Source organism: Cervus elaphus, chromosome 25 (assembly GCF_910594005.1).
Source record: "Cervus elaphus chromosome 25, mCerEla1.1, whole genome shotgun sequence".
In the NCBI taxonomy this organism is placed as follows: domain Eukaryota; kingdom Metazoa; phylum Chordata; class Mammalia; order Artiodactyla; family Cervidae; genus Cervus; species Cervus elaphus.
The window spans coordinates 71,358,892-71,384,253 of NC_057839.1; the positions used below are offsets into that span (position 1 = coordinate 71,358,892).

The 25,362-nt window shown below is 62.2% G+C and overlaps 1 protein-coding gene and 1 long non-coding RNA gene across 5 annotated transcripts; one reads left to right on the forward strand and one right to left on the reverse strand.

Moving 5' to 3' along the window:
• Positions 1–1,250: 1,250 nt before the first annotated feature.
• LOC122683770 (tubulin polymerization promoting protein) lies at positions 1,251–22,246 on the forward strand. Of its 4 annotated transcripts, none has more exons than XM_043887603.1 (5): positions 1,287–1,405; positions 1,855–1,956; positions 13,290–13,610; positions 18,273–18,426; positions 18,528–22,246. In XM_043887603.1, the coding sequence occupies exons 3-5, from the start codon at positions 13,294–13,296 to the stop codon at positions 18,720–18,722; spliced, it is 666 nt and encodes a 221-aa protein (XP_043743538.1). In that variant the 5' UTR covers positions 1,287–1,405; positions 1,855–1,956; positions 13,290–13,293; the 3' UTR covers positions 18,723–22,246. The 4 variants fall into 4 exon arrangements, with proteins under 4 accessions (XP_043743535.1, XP_043743534.1, XP_043743538.1 ...); XM_043887601.1 differs by having other exon boundaries at positions 13,293–13,610; XM_043887600.1 differs by lacking the exon at positions 1,855–1,956 and having other exon boundaries at positions 1,251–1,405.
• On the reverse strand, positions 14,217–15,829 carry LOC122683771. Its single transcript, XR_006337812.1, has 3 exons — positions 15,609–15,829; positions 15,015–15,137; positions 14,217–14,639 (listed from the first exon to the last, which is right to left on the reverse strand). It is a non-coding gene; the product is annotated as an uncharacterized LOC122683771 (long non-coding RNA).
• Positions 22,247–25,362: the final 3,116 nt, after the last annotated feature.

Sequence of the window (25,362 nt, forward strand, 5' to 3'; positions counted from 1 at the left end):
CCAGAGGGCTTGAGGGAAAGGCCCAGGGCCAGGTGGGGAGGGCAGGACACACCTGCCTGCTGGGCTCCCTGGGGGGAACTGAGTCCTCTCACCTGTGGGGCCGCCTGTCGGTCACCCCTCCTCCAGCTCAGCACCCTAGCTTCCTCTGCTGCCTCCGTGTCCCCCTGGCCTGGTTGGAATCCCAGGTGAAGTCAGAAGCTGCTGCCACAATTCTGATTCAGGTGAGACTCAAGTCAAGTTGGGATGCGGGGGCTTTGCAGCCAGGACGGAGGACAGGTCCTGGGGGCCTGGGTAGGGGGTGGCGGGTGTGTGTGAAGTGTGTGTGTAAGCCTGGGGCGGGGGTGGCTTTGCAGCCGGGAGGGGAGGAGGGGCCTGGGGTGGCTCCTTGGCCGGTCACAAGGCAGTGAAGCTGGAAATGACCCGAAGGCCACTCTTCCGCCGGAGGCTGGACATCCCGGCAGCCTGGGGTGGCTTCCTCCACTGGAGGGGGTCCTGGAGGATCCATGGGAAGACCCCTGCACTCCAATTGTTGAACTCAACACTAGCACCTCTGTCACCTCAGCCCCAGAACCTCTGCTGAGCACTGCTGTCCAGGGCGGCGGGGGTGCCCCGCCAGCTCACCGCCTGGAGGGGAGAGGGAATCAGGTACCCGAGAAGGAGGGAGACAGTGGAAGAGGCTCTGAGGTCTGCGCTTTCACACGGGCAGCCCGGGGCCCAGGCCGTCCGCAGGAAGACCGATCGCCTCCAGCTGGAATGGGGTTGCCCCCTGCACCCCCCTCAAAGCGGCCCAACTGCTCACGGCGCCCAGTGCCCGGCCCAGACCCCTTCCCCGCCGACCCCAGCGAGGCGCTCACCGCACGCTCCCGCCGTCCCCCGGCTCTCGCAGGGCGCCCCCTCCCCGCCCCCTGCACCCGCTCCGTGGGGTCCCAACCCCGCAACCCCGGCCCCCAGCGCGGACCCGCAGCGTCTCCGCAGAGAGGCTCGTACCCGACCGGCCCACCCGGGAGGCCGGTCCGCGCGCCCCTCTGTCTCCCAGCGCCCGGGGGCCGGGAGGGCCAGGAGGGGCCGCCCCCGCCCCGGGAGCCGTGTGGCCCCGGGGCCGGTGCCGACCCGCCTTGTAAGGCAGAGGCCGAGCGAGGCCGGCCGCGGGGCGCCGGGCGGCCAGGGGGAGGGCCGGGCGGGGAGGCCAGGAGCGCGCGGGGCGGGCCGGGGCCGCGTTTCCCAATGAGAGCGCGCGGCGCGCAGGGCGTGGGCCGGTCCGGGCGCGGAAGCGGGGGGCCGGGGGCGGGTCCGGGCCGGGGGCGGGGCCGGCGGCGGGGAGCGGCGGCGCGAGAGCAGGCCGGGCACCGGGTCGCTCGCGGCCGAGTCGCGGAGGCGCTGCTGCTGCGGTCGCCGCATCTCTGAGGTAAGTGGCCGCGGAGCGCCGTCCCGGGGCGCGGGGCGCCTGCTCCTCCAGCCACCTGCACCCGCAGTTCGGGGCGCGCCCGGCCGCGCCCCTTCCCCGAGGCCCCGCGCCCCCCAGCTGCCGGCCCTCGGCTTGGCGCTCGGGCCCCAGCGGCTGCGTCCTGACACGGGTCTGGGGACGGGCGGCGGGGCGCGGGGGGCGCGGGCTGGAGCGGCCGACGATGCAGAGGATGGGTTTATAATCGGCCCTCGCTGGGGCGCCCCGGCCTTTCTGCCCGTCGGTGCGCAGAGGACAGAGGACGCCCCTTGCAGCCCCTTCCCCCTCCGCGTTCATCTGCATAAACACCGTTCAAACGCCCAGGCCCGGGGTGGCGGCTGCCAACGAGACGGCAGGAATTTAGGGCTTGGAGGCTTTGAAATGGAGCCACTGTCACGCTGCACGAATTTCAGGGCCACAGAAAAGACCGTTTGCGTCCGCGGCCCAGAATGAGCGTGACCCTCTGGCGAGAACGCCGCCTCTGTGTCGGGCATTGCTGTGCCGTATCGGAGCAGGTGAGTGTCAGACACTCTGCGATCCAGAACCCGCCAGAGGGGTGTTATGTTTTCTTAGCGCATGTGGGCACAGAACCCGGCAATCTAGATAAAGAGGTTGGCGGCCAGTGTATGTTTTCCACACGCCCCTGGGGACCAGAGCCCCGCCCTAGAAGGAGGATCCGGAGAAACCCTTTATCTGCGGTTTCAGTTATGTAAATGAAGCCTGGAGAGGAGGTGGGAAGGGCCCTGTGTGCCTGCCGTGCTGACGGGCGTTCTGTGTTCTCTGAAGATGAGACACCTTTTAGGATAAGCTGGCTGTGCTGTCACCCATGTGTATTTATTGGCTAATTCGTCTGACATTTATGAATGATAAAAGACCTAGCTTCCCAGGCCCCCAGCACATATCCTAGGGCTCCCCATGGCCAGTCTCTCAGGGAGGGGTGCTGGCAGGGCCTCCCCAGAGCCTGGGAGGTGGTCAGTGAACCCTGACCCGAATTCCCAGTGCCCTGGGCCCACATCCGGGGATGGAGCGATGGGGTGGGGAGGGCGAGCTTGGAGCAGGCAGGAAACGGGGGTGGGGCGGGGCCAGGGGAGGGGTGCCTTGAGGGGGCCTTCCCTTGGACTCCCTGTCCGGCTCTGGTACCAGCCCCGGTTCCCACCTCCAGGGTGGAATCCCAGGGCTCAGGGATAGCAAGGGGGCAAGGCGGCGCTGGTGAATTTCCTGGGAGTATCTGCCAAATGTGGCACACACAAGCATGCATGTTTTCTTGAGGAAAGGGCCCGTGGCCTTCTTGACTTTCAGAAGGATCTCTCAGAAAGGTGCCATCATTTAACTACGACTTTAAAAAATTCTTCTCCATCTTTCTGGAATGATGACATGAGCCAGACTAGAGGAAGCCGTGTGGGGCTGTGTTCCTATCGCCTCGGCGTTGTTTGCCTCATCTTTGCTAATCCTTTGAAGTCGCAATAAATAAACTGTTTTAACTACATACAAGGTTATAGATGCTCACTGTGGGAAATGTGCAAAGCACAGGAGAATTTCGTAAAGAAAATTAAAATGGCTCATCACTGATTGAGGTTTAAGAGAAAGCCCTGAGCAGCCAAAGTGCCCTCCGGGGCCGCTTCCACGTGGCTCCCTTCCCCGGTGGGTAGAGGAGCCGTTCCCTGCAGAAGAGGCTGAGAATTAAACGCTTCCTCGGGGAGAGGCTTGCTGACTTAGCGCCAGGGCTATTTATAGCTGGTGATGTTGGTGGTGAGGCTGGAGGAGCACGTACAGAGATGCCATCCGGGGATGCGGGGGCCACGCGGCACTGGTATCAGGTCCCCCTCAGGCCCTGTCTGGCGCCACTCCGGAGCTGCTGCAGACCCAGGGTGCGGGGCGCTGTGAGGAGCCCACCCGCGCTCACAAGCCGAAGACCAGGCAGACCCCGGGTGCAGGCAGGAGCGACCCACGTCCAGTCCTGGCCGCTCCATCGACAGGTGTTCTCAGGGCAGGAAGGAGCGGAGCCCGGGTGGGGCCTGCAGGGCCCTGGCGCGCTCGCTCACTGTCCAGCCCCTCCTGGGAGAGCAGCTTCCTCTCTGGCTGTGGAGGTGGCCCCGGGGTCACAGTCCATGGATCCCCAGAGCTGGCACCCTCGAACCCCAGCATCCTCGATGGGACCTCGGTGTCCCAGCTCAGCAGCGCCTCTGCAGAGGGCACTTCCTCTGCTGCATTCATGTGGCTGCTCCTGGGGTGTGTTGCCAGGGGAGTGGGTCACCGGGGGGTGCATCACCAGGGGAGTGCGTCGCTGGGGGGGGGGTAGCAAGGGGGGTGCGTCACCGGCGGGGGCGGGTGGTGGTGGTTCACTGGGGGGGTTACATCACCTGGGGGGGGTTTGGGCCACCAGGGGGGCGCGTCGCCGGCTGGGAGGGCGGGTCACCGGGGGGTGCAGGTTCTGTGATCTGCAGCCTCCAGGAGAGGCGTGTGGGGGACGGGCGGGGCTGGGTGAGGACCACGGCAGGGTCAGGGTGTGCTCTCACCCTGGCTGGGAAGCAAGACTCCTCGCAGGTTGCAGAGTTGCCCTTTGACTGTACCAGGACGTGCGGCGACATGCAATGAAGCTCAACTGCGACGTAATGTGTAAGTGTCCAAGGGAAGGACCTTCTTTACTGAGAACGCGTAAACTGACTCCCACAGGGCGTGAGGATGCTGGTGCTCTGACTTTGGCACCAAATGCACATATCTTCTGTGACATGGGGGGGCACTCATTCTCTCATTCACATCGCTTTCCCTTTTCTTGCTAGATTTGTGGAAAGGAAGGACTGTCCTTCTCCAAGCCTAGAGGTTAAGAACACCCAGGCCCTCCTCCGCCCCTCTGCACGGCGTCCCTGAGTGTGCCCCCTCCTGTCCCCTGTCCACCTGTCCAGCACAGCCTCCCTGCTCTGGGCCGAACTTCCTAGGTTCTCACCCTGTTGCACCCGTGTGTTAGGAGCCAGGTGCCCAGACCCAGGTGAACCCTGGGAGGGCCCCGCCACGGGAACGTCACGAAGCCGGATGCCTCACACGCACTGTGCCTCTGACTGCCGTGGTCACAGATCTGAGCCCGAGCATCCCAGGAGCAGGTTAGGACTCACTCTGCAGCCCCAGGCCCACGGCCCCCCGTCTCCTGCAGGGGCCGTGGCTGTCCCCACCACGTTCCCAGGGAGGGACTCTGCCTCCTGCTGGCTTTCCTGCCTGAGCCTGCCCGCCCTACCCACCGGCCCTGCCGGCTCGGCTAACCTCTGGGCTCAGAGCACGTGCTCTTGCACCGTCAGCACGTGTCTGATCTGTGAACACGCCCCCGCTGTCTGCTGCTCTGCTGCGCCCCACGAGCCCTGGGTTGCTTCTGGTTTCTGGCTCCCATGAGCGTGGCCGCCAGGAGCCTCCCTGTTCTGCTCCTCGGGGGACAGGTGAGCGTCTGCAGGGCCCAGGCACTGCCTCCCAGTCGCAGCCCCGGCGCCAGCAGCGCCAGCAGGCCATGGCCACCTGCAGGGCGCGTCAGAGCCTGCACTTCAGGCCACCGTGATGGGCCCGGCGTCCCCGCTGGGCCTGGTCCCTGAGCCACTCCCATGCCTTGCACATTCCTCCGGAGTTGTCTGTTTCGGATTGATCCACAGGGCTCTCCCTAGATTCTGGAGACCAGCAGCGTAGGCTGCACATAGGAGAGACCTATCTACCCCGCAGCCCCCTTTTGGAGGAGCAGATGTTCCACATTTTAATCTGGGGCCATTTCAGAATCTTCTGCTTTGGGGACAGTGGTTTTGTGTACTGTGTACAGTCTTTCCCACACAAGGACATCGGATGCTCTTGAGCATCACCCACCAGGGGCTTAAAGTCCTTGCCTCCTGCTGCAGTCGGCATCTGAATTAATTCTCATTTCTCTCCATGTGTCCAGTCAGTAAGCCTGTCTCCTTTCTCGGAGAATATTTTCTTCCCTCTTTTCCTGTAGGACCACCTTGCCGTCCACACTGTCTCCGCCTTGCGGGTGGGTGGGGAGCTTTCTTCTGCTCCGTGGTTTATTCTCTGTCCTAGACCAGGACCACACACCACTTCATTTCCAGACCTTCCCATCAAGTCTCAAAACCGCTGGGCAAATCCCCCACCTGTTCTTCCTCCAAGATGGCTAGTTAATTCATGATCCTTTGTTGTTTCGTTTGCTTTGCATTCAGCTTGTCTCACAACCCAGACCAAAAAAAAAAAAAGTGTTGGAATTTTTGATTGGATTAAATTAAAACTGTGGGTGAATTCGGGGATAATGGACATCTTTGTGCATTCAGACTTAATCCATGTTCATGATATCACTGTTCTTTCAATGACACTTCATAGTTTCTGTGTCGACGGCCCTTGCACAACTCCTGTTACATTGATCCTTAGGCAATCGGTATTTCCTCACATTATTTTAAATGATGTATTTCTAAACACTGTTATTGTCTGGTTTTGCTGCTTCATGGAAATAAAATAGGTTTTTGTATGTTGACCATGTAGGCAGAAATCTTGATAAACTCACATTGATTCTAAAAGTTTTCCCAGGATCCCTTTGGACGTTGTGTGTACACAATCATAGAAACTGCAAACAGTGACGTTTTATTTCTTCCTCTCTGTGTTCATGCCGCTTCTCTCCTTGTCTCACTACACTGAACAGAGGTGAACAGAAGTGGTGATAGCAGGCATCCTCCCATTACTCCAGCTTGAAAAGAAAAAATTTTCAGTGTTCACACATTTTTGTAGTTTTTTGTAGGTACCCATTATCAAGGGCTTCCCTGGTGGCTCAGATGATGAAGAATCCTCCTGCAATGTGGGAGACCCTGGTTTGATCCCTGGGTGGGGAAGATCCCCTGGAGAAGGGCATGGCAGCCCACTCCAGTCTTCTTGCCTGGAGAATCCCGTGGACAGAGGAGCCTGGCGGGCTGCAGTCCGTGGGACTGTAAGGAGTAGCACATGATTGAACAAGTAACACACCACCATCCGTTATGAAGTTGAGAAATGTGTTTCCTTTTCTTATTTGCTAAGAATTTTTATGGTGAATAAATGCTAAATTCCATCAAATGATTTTCATTTGTGTGTACACCATGTGTTAGGCACTCAGTCCTGTCCCACTCCTTGTGATCCCGTGGACTGCAGCCCGCCAGGCTCCTCTGTCCAAGTGATGCTGCAGGCAAGAATACTGGAGTGGGCTGCCATGCCCTTCTCTGGGGATCTTCCCGACTCAGAGGTCAAACCTGGGTCTCCCACAGTGCAGGCAGATTGTTTATCATCTGAGCCGCCTGGAAAGCCTGTGTGCACCATACATACGCACATGCCTTTGTATACATGTGTGCACACACACATATGTACACTACATCTAGGTGTTTTCTTTTGGGGATTTCTGATCCAGGAGTTCTTTAATCTGCCCTGCTGTGAGACTGATCCGCTGAGTTCTGAACTTTAGTCACTAACCTTTGTGAAAGTGAAAGTGAATTCGCTCAGTCGTGTCCGACTGTTTGCGACCCCATGAACTGTAGTCTGCCAGGCTCTTCCGTCCATGGGATTTTCCAGGCAAGAGTGCTGGAGTGGGTTGCCATTTCCCTCTCCAGGAGATCTTCCCGACCCAGGGATTGAACCCGGGTCTCCTGCACTGCGGGCAGATGCTTTTACCGTCTGAGCCGCGGGGGAAGTCCAAACTCTGAGGTGTTCTCTTTTCAAAGCTGCCTGCTGCATTCTCACAGCCGCTGTTCTTTCCTGGAATTCCTCACCTTGTCCTTTCTCTTTGCACATGGCATGCACCACCCATTTCTTTTGCACACGCGCACACCGTTACTTTAAATTAGTGTCCAGGCAAGGCCAGTGCAGAACGTGCGGCCTCTTGTGGTTTCTGTCTCCTGTTGTCTCTGCAGGCTCCTGGCACTTCCCCTGTTAAGCCCGGCCGTTTGTTTGTCATGTGTGGACACGGGATCTAAAGGTGTCACAGAGACGTCTCTGTCTCCAGTGGGAGTCCCCTCCTCTGGAGTGTGTGTGTCCAGCGGTGTCTGGGGCATCAGCGATCCAGGGCCCCCAAGTCCACATTTGTGAGTTGGGAGGAGCCCGCCTGGCGGTCCTTGCCGGCTGCCCGTCTGCTCCCAGGCGCCCCTCCGCCTGGCAGGCCTTGCTTCACCCTCCAACCCTGAGCGCGGGGCTGGCTGCTGCTGGCCCCCCTCCCCCAGGGTGAGCCTGGGGCTTCCTGCTCCCCAGGGATGGTGGCCCGGCCTCCATTCCAGTGCTGGGGGCCGGCCCTCTGCCGGCTCTGGCCGCCGGGTCTGTGTGCCCACCGGTGCTTCACCCGCTTGGGCCTCCGCAAGCACTTTTCTCTGGGGCAGGAACCCCCTGTCCAGCCCCCGGTCTCCCTGGTGTGTGAGGGTCTGGGGCTGTAACAAATGCCCGCAGGCTCAGCTGCAACAGCAGAAATGTGTCCTCCTTCCACTCTGGGCCAGACCCCCGTCCGAGATGAAGCTGGCGCAGGACTGGGCTCCGTCAGGAGGTCCAGGAGGGTCCCTCCTGCTTCTTCCGTCTCCCAGGGCACCCGGGGTCCCTGGGCTCGGGGCTGCAATGCCCCTGTCTCTGCCTCCGTCTTCATGTGGCCTCTTTTCTGGGTCTGTGTCACTTCCCTCTGTCCCTCGCAAGGACGCCTGTTGCTGGACTTAGGGCCACCCTGGTCCGGAGTGGGCCCATCTAGAGATCCTTAGCTTGATGACGTCTGCAGGGACCCTTCTTCCAAACAAGGTTCAGCCACCTTGTGAGGACGTGGCCACACGTGACTCACCCTGGCAGCATGTGGGCTACAGGTGCTGTATTCTTGGGATTTGTAAGAAGCAAGCTGACAGCAGAGGCTGGCTCTGGGGCCCGGACAGTGGGGCCCGGGGTGTGGCTCCTGGGAGGCCACGGGGTCGCCGGGAGGGAGACCCCCAGCCTCTCAGTGACCCAGGGAAGTTCCTCTGTCCACATGAGGTCTGCTGCGGGCAGGGCTGGTAACTGTCCTGGCCTCTTCCTCCCCTCCCCCAGCCCAGTGGCAGCAGCCCCCAGGTTTGGGGGGGGTGGCCCCCACGGCAGTCTCGCTGCAGGACGCAGAGTGGTCCCGGTCCTTGGTGGACGCCCCCCCGCCCACCCGCCCCTTCCTTCTCGTCCTGGAGATGTCACCTCTGACTCCGGGACCTGGACCAGTGTGGCTGTGACCAGGCTGCTCCAAGGGACACCTCGCCCCGTGCGGGAGGTCCCCACCTCTGTGGGCCTTTCCGGGCCCCTGGCTTGAAGTGCATGACACGGGCCCTGAGTGTCTTCCTCGTCAGATGGTACAGTCACCCGCCCCTCCCTGCGGGGCCTCCGCGGAGCCTGTGACCGGCAGGGTGGGGCGGGGGGCTGCGTCCATGCCGAGACTCCAGGCCCCATCAGCTCTGCGGGGCAGGTGCCCGCCTGGGAGGCTCCGCAGACTGGGACGGGTGGTCATTCACCCGTCAGAGCTGGGCAGCTGTGAGTGGTGGCCGAATCGTGATTCGAATGTGAACAGCTGCCAAAAGGCTGTGTTGTGCCCAAGTGGACTCCGGAACAAAGAGCCAAAGCTTCAGGTTGCAGGCAGCCAGAGGGTCTGCAGGCTTGGCTCCACCGCTCCCGGGGCTGTTTGCTCAGGGACTGTGCCCTTGCCGGGAGCTGGACCTGACCCTGGGAGCTGAGCTCTGGTGGGTGGGGGGCCGCAGAGTGGTGACGTCCGCTCAGCTTGGTCTTTTGAATTTACTGTCCACCTCCTCCCGCCACCTGCAAGCTCTTCTGCAGGGGTCCAGTGCTCACACCTGGCGGGGGTCTGGGGGGCGGGTGGGGGTCCTCCCCGGCCCAGCTGACCCGGCGCCCGGCCCCCTCTGCGTGGCTGCGGAGCAGGCGTGCTTGGGGCTCCCGTGAGGGCGCAGGCGTCACGCCCCCAGCCTCCCCGCTCTGCCACGTCTGCCCTGGGGGCCGAGCCACCAGAGGGCTGAGGTGCCCTGGGAGGCGGCCGCTCCCTCTGCACTGCCTCCACTTCATCCGCCCGCTGCGCAGGGCCTCTGGGTTCCCTCTGTGTGTCCAGCGGTGTCTGGCGTGGGGCCTTCTGTGGCTCAGCCTCCACGGGGCCGCGGTCAGGCACCCTCAGCAGATGGTCAGCCTGGCCAGTGGCCGGTGCTCCGTCGAGGTCCAAGTACGGCCTGCTTGTAAGAGGCTTGGGGGCCTGCTGTTTCCAGGGCCCGTGTGGTTCTTGCACAGAAGCTGGTCAGCCGGGCCCTGGGCCTCGGGGTCACGCTGCCTGGCCCAGCCGTGGCCCAGGGACTCGGGCTCCCGGCCCAGGCGTGGGTGCTGCCCGTGACCCAGCTCGAGGGGGCGGCCGCCCTGAGGAGTCCACAGGAGCTCCAGGGCCCAGGGCCCCTCCCGGCCCAGCTCCCACTCCCGAGTGTCTTCCTGGGGACACGGCCCCCGGGGGGATGGGCTTGGCCACGAGAAGCCCTGCGGAGCGCCGGCATGTGGTTACTCAGCGGGTGGGTGCCCCCCAGCTCTTCAGGTAGGGGTTGGGATGCTGGCCCGACAGCCCAGTCCGAGGACCTGGCCGAGCCTGAGGTGGGGGTCCAGCCACCATGGTTCCTGGGCCATGACCCCAGCTCCCCATGTTGCCAGCCTGGCTCGCTGGGTGTGAGGTGGGAGAATCACAAAGCTTGGAGCTGGGGTATCCTTAGGCCTGGGGACCCCTCGCCTGCTTGGGGCTGGTTGGTCCCGGGTTTTGCAGAGCAGGACCTCACACAGCTCCTGGGGAGGTGCTGGGAGCCTGGGGTGTGGGGGGCGGAGGGTCCCCTGTGCAGGTCTGAGCTCCAGACGTGTGCATCCTGCCCGTCTGCACACCAGCCTAGACCCGTCCCCGTGACGCTTGTCCTCCCCCCAGGGAGGCCGGGCCATCCGGGCACAGCCGGCACCCGCGGGAGACGGGATGGGCGCAGGGAGGCAGTACATCTGGTCTGCACCCGGAGACTTCAGCCCAGACTACGCTGAGGGGAGGGAGGGGTGGGATTCCCAGGGCCAGATACTCTGTCTGATCAGGAAGTGCCTGCAGGTTGGTGTGTAGACTATGGGCAGAACAAGGGGCTGAAAGCTGAGGGAGCCAGGGAGTGGGGGCATGTTCACACCTGCAGAAGGAGGAATCCACACTCCATGTTTACTCACAGTGCAGACCTGCCTTCTGCTCCAGGAAGGAGAACCAGGAGAGGCAGAATTGATGCTGCCTTCAAAATACCTGGTCCAGCTCACAGACACACCTGTCCAGCTCACAGACACCTGTCCAGCTCACAGACACACCTGCCCAGCTCACAGTCACACCTTCCCAGCTGACAGACACACCTGCCCAGCTCACAGACACACTTGTCCAGCTCACAGACACCTGCCCAGCTCACAGACACACCTGCCCAGCTCACAGTCACACCTGCCCAGCTCACAGACACACCTGTCCAGCTCACAGACACATGTGTCCAGCTCACAGACACCTGGCCCAGCTCACAGACACCTGTCCAGCTCACAGACACACCTGTCCAGCTCACAGACACACCTGCCCAGCTCACAGACACACCTGTCCACTCACAGACACCTGTCCAGCTCACAGACACACCTGCCCAGCTCACAGACACCTGTCCAGCTCACAGACACACCTGTCCGCTCACAGACACCTGTCCAGCTCACAGACACACCTGCCCAGCTCACAGACACACCTGCCCAGCTCACAGTCACACCTGCCCAGCTCACAGACACACTTGTCCAGCTCACAGACACACGTGTCCAGCTCACAGACACCTGGCCCAGCTCACAGACACCTGTCCAGCTCACAGACACACCTGCCCAGCTCACAGACACCTGTCCAGCTCACAGACACACCTGCCCAGCTCACAGTCACACATGTCCAGCTCACAGACACCTGGCCCTGTTGCAGGCACATCACTATCATGGATTCCCAGCCCTCCTGGCTGGGACACTGTACTGATGTCCTGCTGAGGCGGTGACTATGGTGTGTAAGGGTCTGTCCTGTGTGACCTTTTCTATAGGTTTTGCTTCGGACGCCAGTCCTAAGGGCATTGCCAGGGAGAGTTGTTCTGGATATACAGCCCCTCATCATTTCCCTGCCCCAAGGCCTCGGGGGTCTGCAGGCTGCAGCAGGGCCGGCCGGGCCATGCTCACAAGGCTCCCTCCAGGTCACCTGCCCGCCCATCTGTCCTCCCGCCCCTGGCCCTGGTCCACACCAGGATCAGCTGCTGAGAAGCCTCCCCTGCAAACCGGGACAGAGCCTGCTGGGCATCCTGTCTGCAGGCACTCACCTGCTCTACACCCCTGTCGGCTCCGACACGGGCTGTGTGATTTCTGCTCTCCCATCCAGACCGGCTTCTCCCCAGAACACCTAGGAGTCACCAAAGAGTGACCTTGGAGAGCTTCCCACCCGCGCACTGGGTCTGACTGCTGTTATTTTTATTTGTTTTTGGCTGCGCTGGGTCCTTGTGGCCGTGCGCGAGCTTCTCATTGTGGTATCTCGTCTTCTCTTATTGTGGCTCCCAGGCTCCAGGCACCCTGGCTCAGAAGCTGTGATGCTCGGGCTTAGCTGCTCTGCGGTGGGCGGGACCTTCCTGGATCAGGGGCCGAACCTGGGTCCCCGGCACTGGCAGGTGGATCCTGGACCATGGACCTCCGGGAAGTCCTGACTCCTGTTCTTTTTTGAATCAAAAGTAACTTTTGATTATTAAGATACCGTATGTTCATGGTGAACGTGGAGCCCTGAGTGGAGAGCTTGGCTCTGGGGCTCACGGCCGCGTCCACAGCCATGGCCACCCGGCCCTGAGCCCCGGGCCCCGGGCCCCCCGCAACAGCGATGGGGCCTCCGGCACGTCTCAAGCTGTGCCAGCCTTTCTGTTCGGGGAACTTGTAGGTCCTGAGTTCAGCCGGGTGTGGCGGGGACTCCCGCCATGCCAGGCGCTGCCTCCTGCGCTCTGACTCAGACCTGAGGGTCTTCTGTGGGTTCAGCCATGAATGAGCTCGCTGTCCGCGGCTCTGTCTGCCCAGCCGGGCCCTGTGCTCGGGCCACGTCCTGCCTGTCTCTCTGCTCGCTGACCTGGTGGTTCTCCTGAGGCTGCTGCTCCTCTGGGGACTGGGCTCTCGGGTCCTGCCCCAGCCACCGGCCATGACTCTGGGGTGTCGATGCTCAGCTCCGGGCTCCCCAAAGCTGCTGGAGGTGGAGATGCCTCAGCCCCATGGAGACCCGGGCCCAGCCTCGGGGATTCACTGGGCTCCAGACACTGTCAGCCGCCCCCCAACACGGGGCCTCCACCCTGGGGCTGGGTGCAGCTGTGCTCAGCCCTTGGGGTCCCCCAGACGCCTGCCCTCACCTGGGCCCCCTCTCCCCCCAGCACTCCACTTGGCCACCCGGGTGAGGGGCACCCTGGTCAGCAGGCCGGGCCCTGAGGTCGGGGCAGTGGTGTGACTGCTCTGGATCCTCGCCACAAGCACGGTGTCTCCCCACCGGTGCCCAGAGGGGTGTCGCTCGGGGAGCCCCCAGAGCAGGAGCAGCCGGGGGGGAGGTGAGGGGTTCACTGGAGGGGCCCTGCACCCCCTGGGCTGCTGGCCGCGTGCTGCCCCCGTGGCTGGGGCTGTGAGCTTGGGGGACAGGTGGACAGGGTGCCAGGGCCGGAGGGGCCGGGCTGTGTCTGCAGCAGACGCGGGACCCTCGGTGTCCCCCACGGTCGCGAAGTCACTTCTGGGCAGGGCTGCTGTCCGTGGGTGGCAGGGGGTCTCACACAGCCGCCCACAAAGCAGGTGACCTCTCGTCTCTTCCTTCCAGCAGCATGGCTGACAGCAGGCCCAAGCCCGCCAAGTCCGCCAACAAGACACCCCCCAAGTCCCCGGGGGACCCCACCAAGGACAAGGCTGCCAAGAGGCTGTCGCTCGAGTCGGAGGGGGCCGGCGAGGGGGCGGCTGCCGCGGGCGCGGAGCTCAGCGCCCTGGAGGAGGCCTTCCGGAGGTTCGCGGTGCATGGGGACACCCGGGCCTCGGGCAGGGAGATGCACGGCAAGAATTGGTCCAAGCTGTGCCGGGACTGCCAGGTGATCGATGGCCGGAATGTGACCGTCACCGACGTGGACATCGTCTTCAGCAAGATCAAGTGCGTGCCGGCTCCGCCCTGGGCCATTGGGGTGGGTCTGGGTCCCAGCGGGCGGGGCAGACCCATGGGGCAGCCGGGTGGGGCCAGGGCCTTGGGTGGGGGGGGCAGTCACAGCCGGCCGTGGGGGCCCGAGGGTCTCGTGTGGCCGAGTCCTGCCCGCGGGGGGCGGCGGGGGTGGGAGCCAGAGGTCCATGGTGCGGCTCCTCAGCTTTGGGGGGCGTTCACGTGTGAGGAAGGGCAGGGGTAACCAACAGTGGCCGCCACATGCGTGTCCACGTGTGTGTCCACACGCATGAGCACGTCCAGGCCTCAGCACGCCCCTCCCCCTCTCCTGCCCGCCACACCCGGGACCACACCCAAGAAGAGCGCCCGCTGCATCACACACGTGTGCACACATGTAGAGCTCAGGGTTCCCTGGTCAGGGCTCACCCGGAGACTCCGTGTGCAGGATGCCTGGGCGGTGGGGGACACAGGCCCTCCTGCCCCAGGAAGGGTGACCCCTTCTGGCCCCAGCCCCACTCCAGAGGGCAGGACACCAGCTGCTCGGACACGCGGGCCACCCCCGCCCCCCGGCTGCCCGGACCCCAGCGTCGCTGCCTCAGCTCGCAGGGTGCCGGCCATCTGGGGGCGCGGGCCCAGTGAGGGTCGTGATCAAGACACAGTTAAGAGCAGCCTGTGGCTGCTCCTAAAGAGGAGCCTGTGGCTCCTTCCCTCTGCCCTCCTAAACCCAGGCTCCCCATGGGATCCCTGTGACCTGTCCCGGGGGCGGGCCCCCCAGACCTCCCGGGTGTGGAGTGAGGGGCCCACCCTCACGCTCTTGTCCTTGGGGAGACGCGGGCGGTGCTCCGGGCCGGGTCCTGCAGGCCAGGCCAGGGACCCCAGGCGCCCAGGTCTGCAGAGTGCGGTGCAGCGTGGACATGTGCGTCTTGGGTGGAGGGTCCCCAGGTGGCGGCCCCGGCGAGGCGCCCCGGCTCGTGGGAGCCGTGGCCGTGGACGCGGAGCCGCGGGCGCTGACAGCGACGGCTGTTTCTGTTTGGGGCGGTTGCCATGGCTCAGTGGCTCTGTGCCCGCCGGTATCTGCAGCCTCTGTTTGGGCCTGTCGCCATGGCAGCGCTTGTTTGTTTCGATGTTACTATGTGTTAAGTTTTAAACAAACTTCTTGCCGCTCTTCCCCAGGCCTTGATTGAAAACTATTGTTTCCGCGACCGGGGCTCCCCACCCCCACCCCTGCTCCGCCACCCCAGGGCCGAAGGAGTGAACTCAGGACGCCTTCCCACGAGCACGTTGGGGGTCCAACACCGCTGTCGGGGGGGTCTGTGGGCGGCGGGGTCCCTGCGTGTGTGCGCAGGTGGGGTGGCCGGGAGGCGGGGGTAGGGGAGGCTTCCCCTCCTGGCCCTGACTCACAGCTTTCTGGCCGATGGTCACGTTCCCCATGATTCCGGAGCCTTGTCTGGGTTGGTTAGGACAACACGGGCCGGGGCGGGACGGGGACTGTCCGAAGCGTGGAGCGTGGTGCATCCACGGGGCCTGAGGGAGCAGGTGGGGTGGGCTGAGCTCCTGGGACGGGGCGTCCCGGGCCCACCAGGGGCCCAGCCCCTGCGTCCAGGCTGGTAGGGATGCTGCCCCTAGGTCCTGCTTCCAGCTGTGGTGTTGAGGTCTCACAGGGTCCGGGGGTCCCTCTCCCGGCCCCCCGAGGCCATGCAGGCCTCCAGCAGTGCCTGTCCTGGCCTACTGCTGCCCGCCCGGTGCATCTGCAGAGAACCAGGACCTGGGGCGGGGGCCCCGCACCCCAGAGCTGCGTGTGAGCAGAGTCGCCCTCGGGCCCCAGGCCCAGGCGGGGGTGAGGCCAGGATGCGGCCCGTGGACCTGGGAAGGAGCAGGGGCCAGCGTCTGCTCGCACCCGTGCCTGGTGCCACTCGTGTGGCAGCCTGCGTTTCCCCTGTGGTCCAGTCCCCCCAGGCCCCCCCCGGCCCGGGGCTGCTGGGGGTCAGGCCCCACTTCCTGCTTCCTGGACGTGTCGCCGGGGTCTGGCTCCTGCAGGTCAGGGGTGCCTGGAGTCGGCTTCCTCCAGCCGCACAGGTGGCTGTTTATCTGTGGTCCAGGGGGCCCTTGCCCCGTCCTGGGACGTGTCGGCCAAAGTCCAGGGCCCTTTGTGACGCTGGCCCTGGAGGCACCGACCTCTGTCCTGGGAGGGCTGGCTGGCCCCTGCCAGGATCCCTGGCCACCCGGCGTCCCCGGGTGACCTGCCCTGGGCCTGCAGAACCGGGAGCGCACGCCCGAGGAGCTCAGCTCGGGGGCCACGTGTGTGCCCACTGACCCCGTTACCGCCAGGCCAGCGTCCCCACAGGACAATAGTCTCTGGCCCGGGCGCCAAGTGGGAGCAGGGGGTCTGCTGTGGGGACCCTCATCTCTGTGCTCTGCAGAACAGGCTCCCTGTGTCTGCGCAGCTGTGTCGAGTAACCAGGCGTCTCCGGGGAAGAGCTGGCATTGTCACTGGACATCTCCTTGGGGACTGCTCTCAGCGGCGGGCCGCGGGGCCCCGGGAGAGCTCCCTGCTGGTCCCAACCAGGCCCCGAACCCTACGGGGCAGTCACGGCGGGGACGCCCGCCCCCGCCCAGCGGGGCATGCAGGTCAGCCCTGGTCCACGCGATCTGAATGCGGCCTCTGATGGAGACCGGGCGGCTGTCCCCCCGCCCCGGCCGAGTGACTCACGCTGGTGGCGCCTGGCGCAGGGAGGGCTGTGTGCCCCCCGCTGGACACCGGGCTGCCGGTCGGGCCTGGAGCCCGTGAATAGAGACAGGCACGCCTTTGACGACTTGGTACAAACAAGCGGGACCCCATGGCCGCGGAGGGTCACCTCCCAGCTGGGAGGGCAGGGCCGGGCCTTCGGCCTCACAGCGGCCGTGCAGGGCGGCGGGGCTTCCAGGGGTGGGCGGAACCCACGGCCCGGACGTCCAGTCTCACGAGGCCTCTTTCCGCCGTCGCCCTGACCTCGGTGTAGTCGGTCAGCATGTCCTGAGTCCTCAGGCTCATGTGTCAAGTGTGAGTCCCCGTGTCTGCTGGGGCTGTCCCGAGGTGTTTGTCTATGGTCGCCGAGCTGTTTTGAGTTCTGGTGACTGAACAGGTCGGTGAACAGGAGAGTGAGCGAGTGGGCCAGGAGGGGTCACGGGGCTGTGTGGGCCGCCGGCCTCCCCAGGGGCCCGCCCCGCCCTGCTGTGCACTCGCCCGGCCTTCACGGCAGCTGTGGTGGCGGGCGTGTGCTGGCAGGGGCGCCACGTCCGGCCACACTGGGATTCCCTCCCATTTCCCTCACGCCTGGCAGCGTGGAATGTCCTTCTTGGGCTGGTTCGCATCTGGCAGATCTTGGACAAAGCATCCGGTTGAAATATTTTGCCCAACTTTTTACCTGGGGTTTTCTTCTTGTTGTTGAGGTGTAAGAGTAATTTGCATACTCAGATACGAATACTTTATCAAAATTTCTCCAGTCTGTGGCTTGTCTTTTGCTTCTCTTAACAGTATCTTTTTGAAGAGCATGGTTTTAAAAGTTTTGGTCAAGTCCAGTTCATTTTCTTTTTTTTTTTCCTGGACTGTTTTTTGGGGATTGTTTCCAAGAAGATCTCTGCCTAAGCCAGGGTCACAAAGATTTCCACCTGGATGCTGTCTCAGAAGGTGGACAGTTCGGGCTCTATGGCAAGCGTAGGACTGTGGCCTACTTACTACTGTAGGTGGGTGGGGGGGGGGGGGGGCGGCGCCAGCCCAGGCCTGCTCTCTGCACACCGCCCACCGGTCGCTGTGGCTCTATTTGCTGAAAAGGTGATATGCGACCACTCACTGCCTTTGTGACCTTGTCGAAATCCTCCTTGTGCCCCGTCTCTGACGCCGTCCTGCGGCCGCTGTGGCCAGTGCCGACGTGGGCGTGCCGCCTCCACCCAGGGTCCCTCCAGCCAGGGCCCTGGGCACTGCAGCCACACCGCCCCTGGAGCTCTGGGCCCCTGCAGGCGGCCTCTCTCCCCCTCCCAGGCGCGTCCCCCACCTTCTCTTGCTGTAAAACACTGAGGCCCTCACTGAACGGATTAGCCGGGGGAGATCCGCTCCAGGGGGCAGTTAAGATTCTCAGAGATGGAGAGCCAGTTCAGAGCCATCTTGAAGTTGGCAGAATGACCTACCGGGTCCGGGCATCCGGGGTCTGCGTCTTCGCGGAGAGCTGCTCCCAGGCCCCTGGTCAGGCCGGGACGTGGGGAGGTGGCCCCCAATCCTGTCCCCAGGGGATGATGCCTCCGTGCAGGCTGGGGGGGCCCCTGGTGGGACTGAGACGCCCTCCACACTGCGGGGGGCGACATGCTTCCCAGCCCCTCTCTCTGAGGGTCTGTCTCCCACGGAGGCTGCATGGTCACCTGCTTTAGAACCAGACGAGGCCATATCTTGATGTCTAGTCTTTCATAAACGATGTGCTTCCTTTAAGCTTCTCTCCAAGGCAATTTATATTTGCTGCCGTTGCCAATGGCAACCAACCACTGGGTGCAAACGCTGCAGACTGAGGTGGGGGAGAGGCAGGCTCGCTCTGGACTCTGCGGGGGAGGTGAGGGTCCCCGATGTCACGGGGCCCTGGGCAGGGTGGGGGGGCGGTCCCTGGGTGCCCCATGAGACTCTGCTCCCTGCAGGGGCAAGTCCTGCAGGACCATCACATTCGAGCAGTTCAAGGAGGCGCTGGAGGAGCTCGCCAAGAAGAGATTCAAAGACAAGAGCGCGGCGGAGGCCGTCAGGGAGGTGCACAAACTCGTCGAGGGCAAGGCCCCCATCATCGCGGGAGTGACGGTGAGTGCGGGGGCGGGCAGGACGGGGGTCCCCACGTGGGCCGCCCCTGTCTGTGGTCTGGGCCCCGGGCTGACCTCCCCCATGCCCCCGCTCTCTTGCAGAAAGCCATCTCCTCACCCACTGTGTCACGGCTCACGGACACCACCAAGTTCACGGGCTCCCACAAGGAGCGCTTCGACCCGTCAGGCAGGGGAAAGGGCCGGGCGGGCCGCGTGGACCTGGTGGATGAGTCGGGCTACGTGCCGGGCTACAAGCACGCGGGCACCTACGACCAGAAGGTGCAGGGGGGCAAGTAGCTGGCCGGGCCTCCCCTCGCCTGGCCCCCTCACCACCTCCACTTCGTTACATTCCTGTGCTCACCGGCAGAACTCGGACCTGGGGCTGGGTGGCCGCAGGGCCGCCGGCCTCCCTCCCGCCCAGCCCTCGCGCCCCCTGGACCCCAGCTTTGGCCCCTGAACTCACCTTTCCTAACACACCTGCCTCGTCCCTGCCAGGAAGTAGACAGACGGCCCTTTCCAAAGTGTCTCCCAGAACCAGACCACACCGGCCACTGGCTCGCAGCAAAGTGGGTGTCCAAAGGAGTTGGCCGACAGGCCCTGTCGGGTTTGCGCTGACGAGGGCACCAGGGCGCCGACCTGCAGCCCCGATGACACGGAGGAGCCCAGCCAGGGCCCCGCAGAGCCCGGAGAGCAGCGTGCAGGCAGGGGAGGCGGGCACACGCGTGCACACACACACACGCACACATACACGCTGCACACATGTGCACGCACGCATGCACACAGGCTGCACACACACACACGCTGCGCGCATATGCACATGCACACACACACACGCTCAGGCACGCACGCCCGTGGGCCAGGGCTGTGCTAAGGGTGGGCGCTGAGCTGAGGGCTGCTGTGCAAAGGAGGGAGCCTCATCCGTCGACCAAAGTGACTTGAACCGTGAAGTTACAGGATTCTAAAACTAAGGGCAATTCATTTCATTTCACTTTTCTGAGAAGAAATAAGAAATGGCGATTAGAGTTTGCTCTCAGAACGGCTCAGGGAAGACTCAGAATGGCCCATCTCTGGGCCTCTCTCCCGCAACCCTTGTGCCCTGAGTCCTAGGCCAAGGAGACTCCTGGGCTCAAGGCTGCGGGTAGTCCGGCTGCCCCCTCCCTCCCCCTCCAGCTGGCCGCTGCGGTGTCTGCGAGTGGCCCCCTTGTCCACCCCTACCCAGGAGAGCAGAAACCGCAGGGCTAGACTGGCCCGAGGAGGGCCCGAGCCGGCAGTGTCTGCTTTTGGGGTCTCCGAGAGGCCAGAGGCAGGGCCTCTTGCTGTCGCACTGGCTCCTTGGCCACGTGTCCCTTGTGTGTGAAGACGGCCGCAGCCTGGCATGTGACCCGCTGGGCCCCAGGGCCCTGGTGTCAGTCTTGGGAAAGCCCATGGCAGCCCCTGGGGAGTGCCTCGTGGAGCCCACGGCCCCGCCGCTGTCTGTCCCGTGTCCAGGGCAGCGGGCCACCTGGGGCACCCCTCCCCAGACACACGGCCGGCCCACAGCACAAGTGGCCATGAGAAGGCCAGCACTGCCATGCACGCCGGTCCCTGCTGGGCCTGGAGGTCTGCCCCCCGCAGAGGGGCTCAGGCCAGCGCTGGACACGGCCCCCGCACTGGGCTCCCCGGAATGGCAGTGGCTTCTGCGGGCAGCTTTGTCCTAAGACCCTGGGACCTCACTGCAGAAACACCTGGGAAGTGAGGGATGGAACACAGGTGTCCGGAAGCACTTGGAGGACACAGTCACTGCTATCTGGGAAGTCTGCAACTCGGGGAAACGAGGCTGCCCGGCCAGGCCTCGCTCTACAGCCGAAGGCTGGGGTGGCAGGCGGGCAGGACACTGGCCCCTGCCCTGGGCTCTTCTCCTCTAGGAGCTGTCAGGTGGGGAAACACGTGTGCAGACAAGAACATGCAGAGTCCCGTGTCCCACACCCCCCTGGGCTGGCCTGTAGGGCAGCACTGCCCGCCGCGGGAGACCGGCTCCCCACGGCCGCGGCAGCCCTGCCCCCGGGCCAGGGAAGGTTGATGCACGGTGGCCACCCTGGCCCAGCCCCGTGCTCTTGGGCTCCTGAGGCGTCCAGAGGCATCCGGGCAGGTCTTGTGTGTCCCTGGCCCAGCTGAGGTTCCCTTCCCAAAGTGCAGCTTTGGAAACGCACCTCCAGCTCAGGGCAGGGCGGGCGGAGGTCCCGGGCCTGCCGCCCCGTAACTCAGCACAGATGCGGATCCCACGCTCAGCACGGACGCTACAGACACAGGCAGGTGTGCGTCTCGCTGCATGTTCTCTGCATCACCCGCTCGCTTCCACTAACCGCAGTCATCTAGAAATCACGTGTCTGTCTGTGAGCCAAGGAAACTGCACAAGCCCGCCAGGACGCGGGGACGTGGTCGGGGCACTCCTTGCGGACGGCGCCCAGCCAGGACCACAGCACGCACGCGAGCACTGCCGCCCCCGTATTTATTTCTATTTAACGCTGTAGGAGAAGCAAGCAGGCAGCAGTCAGGTCGCCAAAACTGAAACCATGTACGTTTAAAATATTACAGGAAGAGGTCTATATTTGTACTGGAGTATTTTTACACCTGAGTGTCCTCAGTCTTAAGGTTGGAGCAGGTGGAAACCAGTCAGGAAGAGGCAGGTGGGGGCTCGGGCCTGTCCACACCCCAGGGGCCGCCAGCTCAGGGCAGGCCGAGGCGGCCCCTCGAGGCCCAGGGGCGGAGGCTCCACGGGAAGCCCGATGGCCTGCGGTCAGGAGGCATCTGCGGCCATGTGGGTGGAGGGTGGCGGCGAGGCGCAGGCCCATGTGGCCTGCGGTCACCGGGAAGGCCGCCGGTGCCGACCCCCCAGGACCCAGCGGGCGCCCCCCGCGAGCGGCACACGCGGGTGGGGACGCGCTGTCACCTGTTCCCACGGCACAGGCTGACGACTCAGCCGCACTGTGAAGTGGCGAGACCGTCCTCAGAGCTCTGACCCCGAGCGGCCTCCCTCCACAGACCGACTACTGAACGCTCTGGGGCTCCGCGGCTCAGCGGTGTGGCCTTGCCCGGGGAGGGAGGCGGCTGCCCTGCACTCGGGGCTGCTTTGGCTAACGCTCTTCCCCAGACCAAGCCAAACAACAAGGAAACGCACATAACTCAGACTTGAAAGGGATCATAGGCTACTAGTTTGTATTAAGTCTTTTCAGGAAAGGGAAATAAATGTACATAGAGATGCGGTCTATTTTTGCACTGTTTTCTCACTGTGAGGGAGTGAGGAGAGCGTCGCCTGGTCAGTGTGCTAGGACTCGGAGCCGCTCTCCAGGAGCTCCGGGGGCGTTGGGGGTGCTCGGAGCCGCTCTCCAGGAGCTCTGGGGGCGTCGGGGGGTGCTCAGAGCCACTCTCCCGGAGCTCTGGGGCATCAGGGGGGCTCGAAGCTGCTCTCCCGGAGTTCCAGGGGCATCGGGGGGACTTGGAGCCGCTCTCCCGGAGTTCCGGGGGCATCTGGGGGACTCGGAGCCGCTCTCCCAGAGTTCCAAGGGCATCGGGGGGACTCGGAGCCGCTCTCCCGGAGTTCCGGGGGTATCTGGGGGACTCAGAGCTGCTCTCCCAGAGTTCCAGGGGCACCAGGGGGACTCGGAGCCGCTCTCTGGGAGCTCCGGGGGCGGGCACGGTGCTCCGCCCAAGCCGCTGTCCGAGGCCTGCTCGCTGTCCGAGGCCTGTGGTGAAACAGCTCGTGTCTGTCTGCATACCTCCTCGTGTGCCCCCTGTTGTGAACATTGTGTCCGGTTGGTGACAAATAAAGGTGTTGAATCGTGGCCTGTGGTCCTCCAGCTGCGCCGTGTGCGGGCATCACGTGATGCCACAGGGGCACGGACGTGCCCAATAGGGCCTGCGGGCCAGGTGTGAGGTGTGAGGTGGGGAGCGGGGTCTGGACACAAACCACGTCACGAACGCCTGCAGCATCCCCGGATGCGGGCTGACGGCGCCCTCAGGAATGACAAAAAGGGTGTTTTTGGACCATAATGGGGGGCACGCCAGTCAGTAGGTGAGAAAGGAGATTCCAAATGCAGAAGGCGAGTACAGAAGGCAAGTCTGAGCCCTAAAGGGGAAAGCGGGACAAAGAGTGAACGGTAAATAACCACAAACAGTGACTGTGTCCGGTTACACAGAATACTTCCCTGAGGCCGAGCGCTGTGTAAGCCGGACGGGGGCACGGGGAGTCACGTGCTCAGAGCTCGTGTGTGGTGTCTGCCATGCCGATCACACACACACAAGCGTGCTGTGATGCCACCCTCACCGGGAACAGGGCACACAGCGTCCACACTTGTAGAGGTGACAATGTGAACGATAGAAAACTATCCAAAAACAGCAAAACCAGAGAGGAAAAAAAAAAATCACACAAGTAGAACAAGCAGCACGAAATGAGATGGCCGCTTCAAACTCAAACCTGTAGGTTACATTAGCTGACAAAGCAACAGACACCGGAGTGGGCCGCGGCACCACCCGGCTCGGGGGAACGCAGGAGGGAGCGGGGCCCTGCCCATGGCCAGGCTCGCCAGGGTCTTGGGCAGTGACCGGAGGAGCCCCTGGCCCTGCTGGGGTCACTTGGTCACTGGCTGGGGCACAGGCAACAGCACGTGTGTAAGGAAAGGTTTATAGGACAAGGGAGAAAAATCATATGGTCATCAAAGTGGCAGAAGAGTGTCTTATTAATAAAACTCATCCATTCATGATGACAAATTCTTAGCAAACCAATAACAGAAGGAGCAAGGTCAAAAAACCTATTTCAAATTTATCAGAGAAATGGTGAAAGGCCTCCTTGGTTCTGTATCAAGACAGGCACCCTCTATGGCCCCATATAATCCACACTGCACTAGATGAGCCCGCCAGCACCGAGAAGCCAAACTCGGAGCAAAACCAAAGCGAGCGCATACAGTAAAACTGAGCGACGGCAAGGAGCAGAGAGGAGAGCCACTTCTCACAGGAACCACAGCTGCCCTCGGGAGGTCAGGACACCCACAGGAAAACTGGTGAGAGTTTAACAGGATTGCTGAGTATACAACTAATGTACCAAAAAATCAATTGTATTTCCATATAATGAAACACATTCTAAAAATATATCTTTTAGATATGGCATCACAAAATAAGAAAAACCTAGGAATAAACAAGAGGTAGATAAGACCCCCACGGAGAAAAGTATAGAAGTGTAATAGAGGAGATCTGGTCAGTGGACACAGACCCTAGAGTCACGGCCTCTAAGACCCACTCTTACCTGTGTCCACTCTTCCCAATTGACCAACGCAGTCTGAGACAAAACCCCAACTGAACCAGCTGATTGTAAAGTTCATGAAATTCTAAAGGTCACAAGTAGCGCAAACGTCCTGAGAGGGGATGGGAGGCCCTGACCTGCGGCTGTGGTGCTGTTCAGGGATGGATGGGATAGCGTGGGGAGCAGACAGAAACCACTCTGACCGAGCGGTCGTGCGAGTGATGACGCTGGACAACCGGACCTACGTGGAGGGACCCTGGAGCTGGGCTGCTAACCCACACCACGTGCAGTCAGCTCCGAGGGGAGCACGTGTCTAAAACTCAAAACAGAGCTGTGCACTCTTTTAAAAGATACACGCAATGTGTTATGACCACAAAGAAAAATCATCATGAAAAAGACTGATTAATTGCCTCCTATTCAATTTTCTCTTCCTCAAAAGACACCATTAAAATGTGGAAAGACTAGAAAGAGCTATTTGCAAACATATTCCACAAAGTACTAGTATCCAGAATTATAAATAACTCCTACAAATAAGTAAGAGACAGACCATCCAGTAGGAAAACAGAAGGCTTGAAGAGGCCCTCTGGAGACCCAGGTGCTTGCCTGGGGCACAGGGGTGCAGGCCTCAGGGAGGGAGGCGGGCTCGGGAAGCTGCGAGTGGGGGCAGGGCCGGCAGGGCCCCCAGACCCGCTGGCATGGCGTGTTAATTGCCTCAGCACCGCAGTTTCCCAGGACCTGCAGTAAGGTTGTTCAAAATATGGTTGAACAGTTAGATGAAACGGGAAATAAAACCTTTACAAGAAAGGCTTCTTTCCTTTTTATAAAAGAGGACCAAATGGAATTTTAGGACTAGGAAGTACAGAATCTCTGACATTAAAAACTCCTTCTACAAGCCCACAGCACATCAGGCAGGTGGAGGAAAGGGCAGTGAGCTCCAACGGGATGGGAGAGGCTGAGAACCAAGGAAGAGATGTGAGTGCAGGGAAGTGGGGGCCAGACCCAGTGCTTGAAGCGGCACTGTGGAGTCCCAGGAAGGAGGGCGGGAGGCTGGGTCAGGGGAGAAACACCAAGACATGGGGGCCAAAACTCTCCCACGTTTGATGAGAAATACAAACTCAGGTTCCAAGAAGCTCAACGCAGTCCAAACCAGAAACTAACGGCACGGTGACAATTTCCTACAGGCTGAAAATGGATTAATGCAAAAATCTTTAAATTAAAAAAAACTCTGATGATGACCCCTCCTCCCCCAACTTCCCTGCGAAGTTACAAAAACAAAACATGACCTGCAGGTGGGTGATGCTCCCCGCCCAGGACCCACACAGCCCCCCATCTCCACCTGGAGCTCTGCCCCCAAATCTACCACAGGCCATTTCAGCAGATCACATCATTTCACCAAAGATAGCAAGTATTCCCTGACATACGTTTCCATACTCAAAATCTAACTCTGCTCTGTTAGGACGCAATTCTCAGAAATGCCCCGCAAGTAAGAGCCAGCGCTCACGCAGGCATTCCCCCCGTGGGACGCCAGCTCTGCAGACAAGTCTCCACAGCCCTAAGGGCGCCTTGTATTCAGTCTGGGTTCTGACAGTTCCTGCTCATCAACCGTGGAGCACAGCTTATTTCATAACAGAATTCATTGTGAAACTCAGTTACAATTAGAGC

What these genes read in the sequence shown, in the direction of transcription:
- LOC122683770 (XM_043887600.1), top strand. Translation starts at nt 13,294, where the DNA reads ATGGCTGACAGCAGGCCCAAGCCCGCCAAGTCCGCCAACAAGACACCC. An exon ending in ATCGTCTTCAGCAAGATCAA is followed by an intron (nt 13,611 to 18,272) that starts GTGCGTGCCGGC and finishes TGCTCCCTGCAG; the next exon opens with GGGCAAGTCCTGCAGGACCA. An exon ending in CCATCATCGCGGGAGTGACG is followed by an intron (nt 18,427 to 18,527) that starts GTGAGTGCGGGG and finishes GCTCTCTTGCAG; the next exon opens with AAAGCCATCTCCTCACCCAC.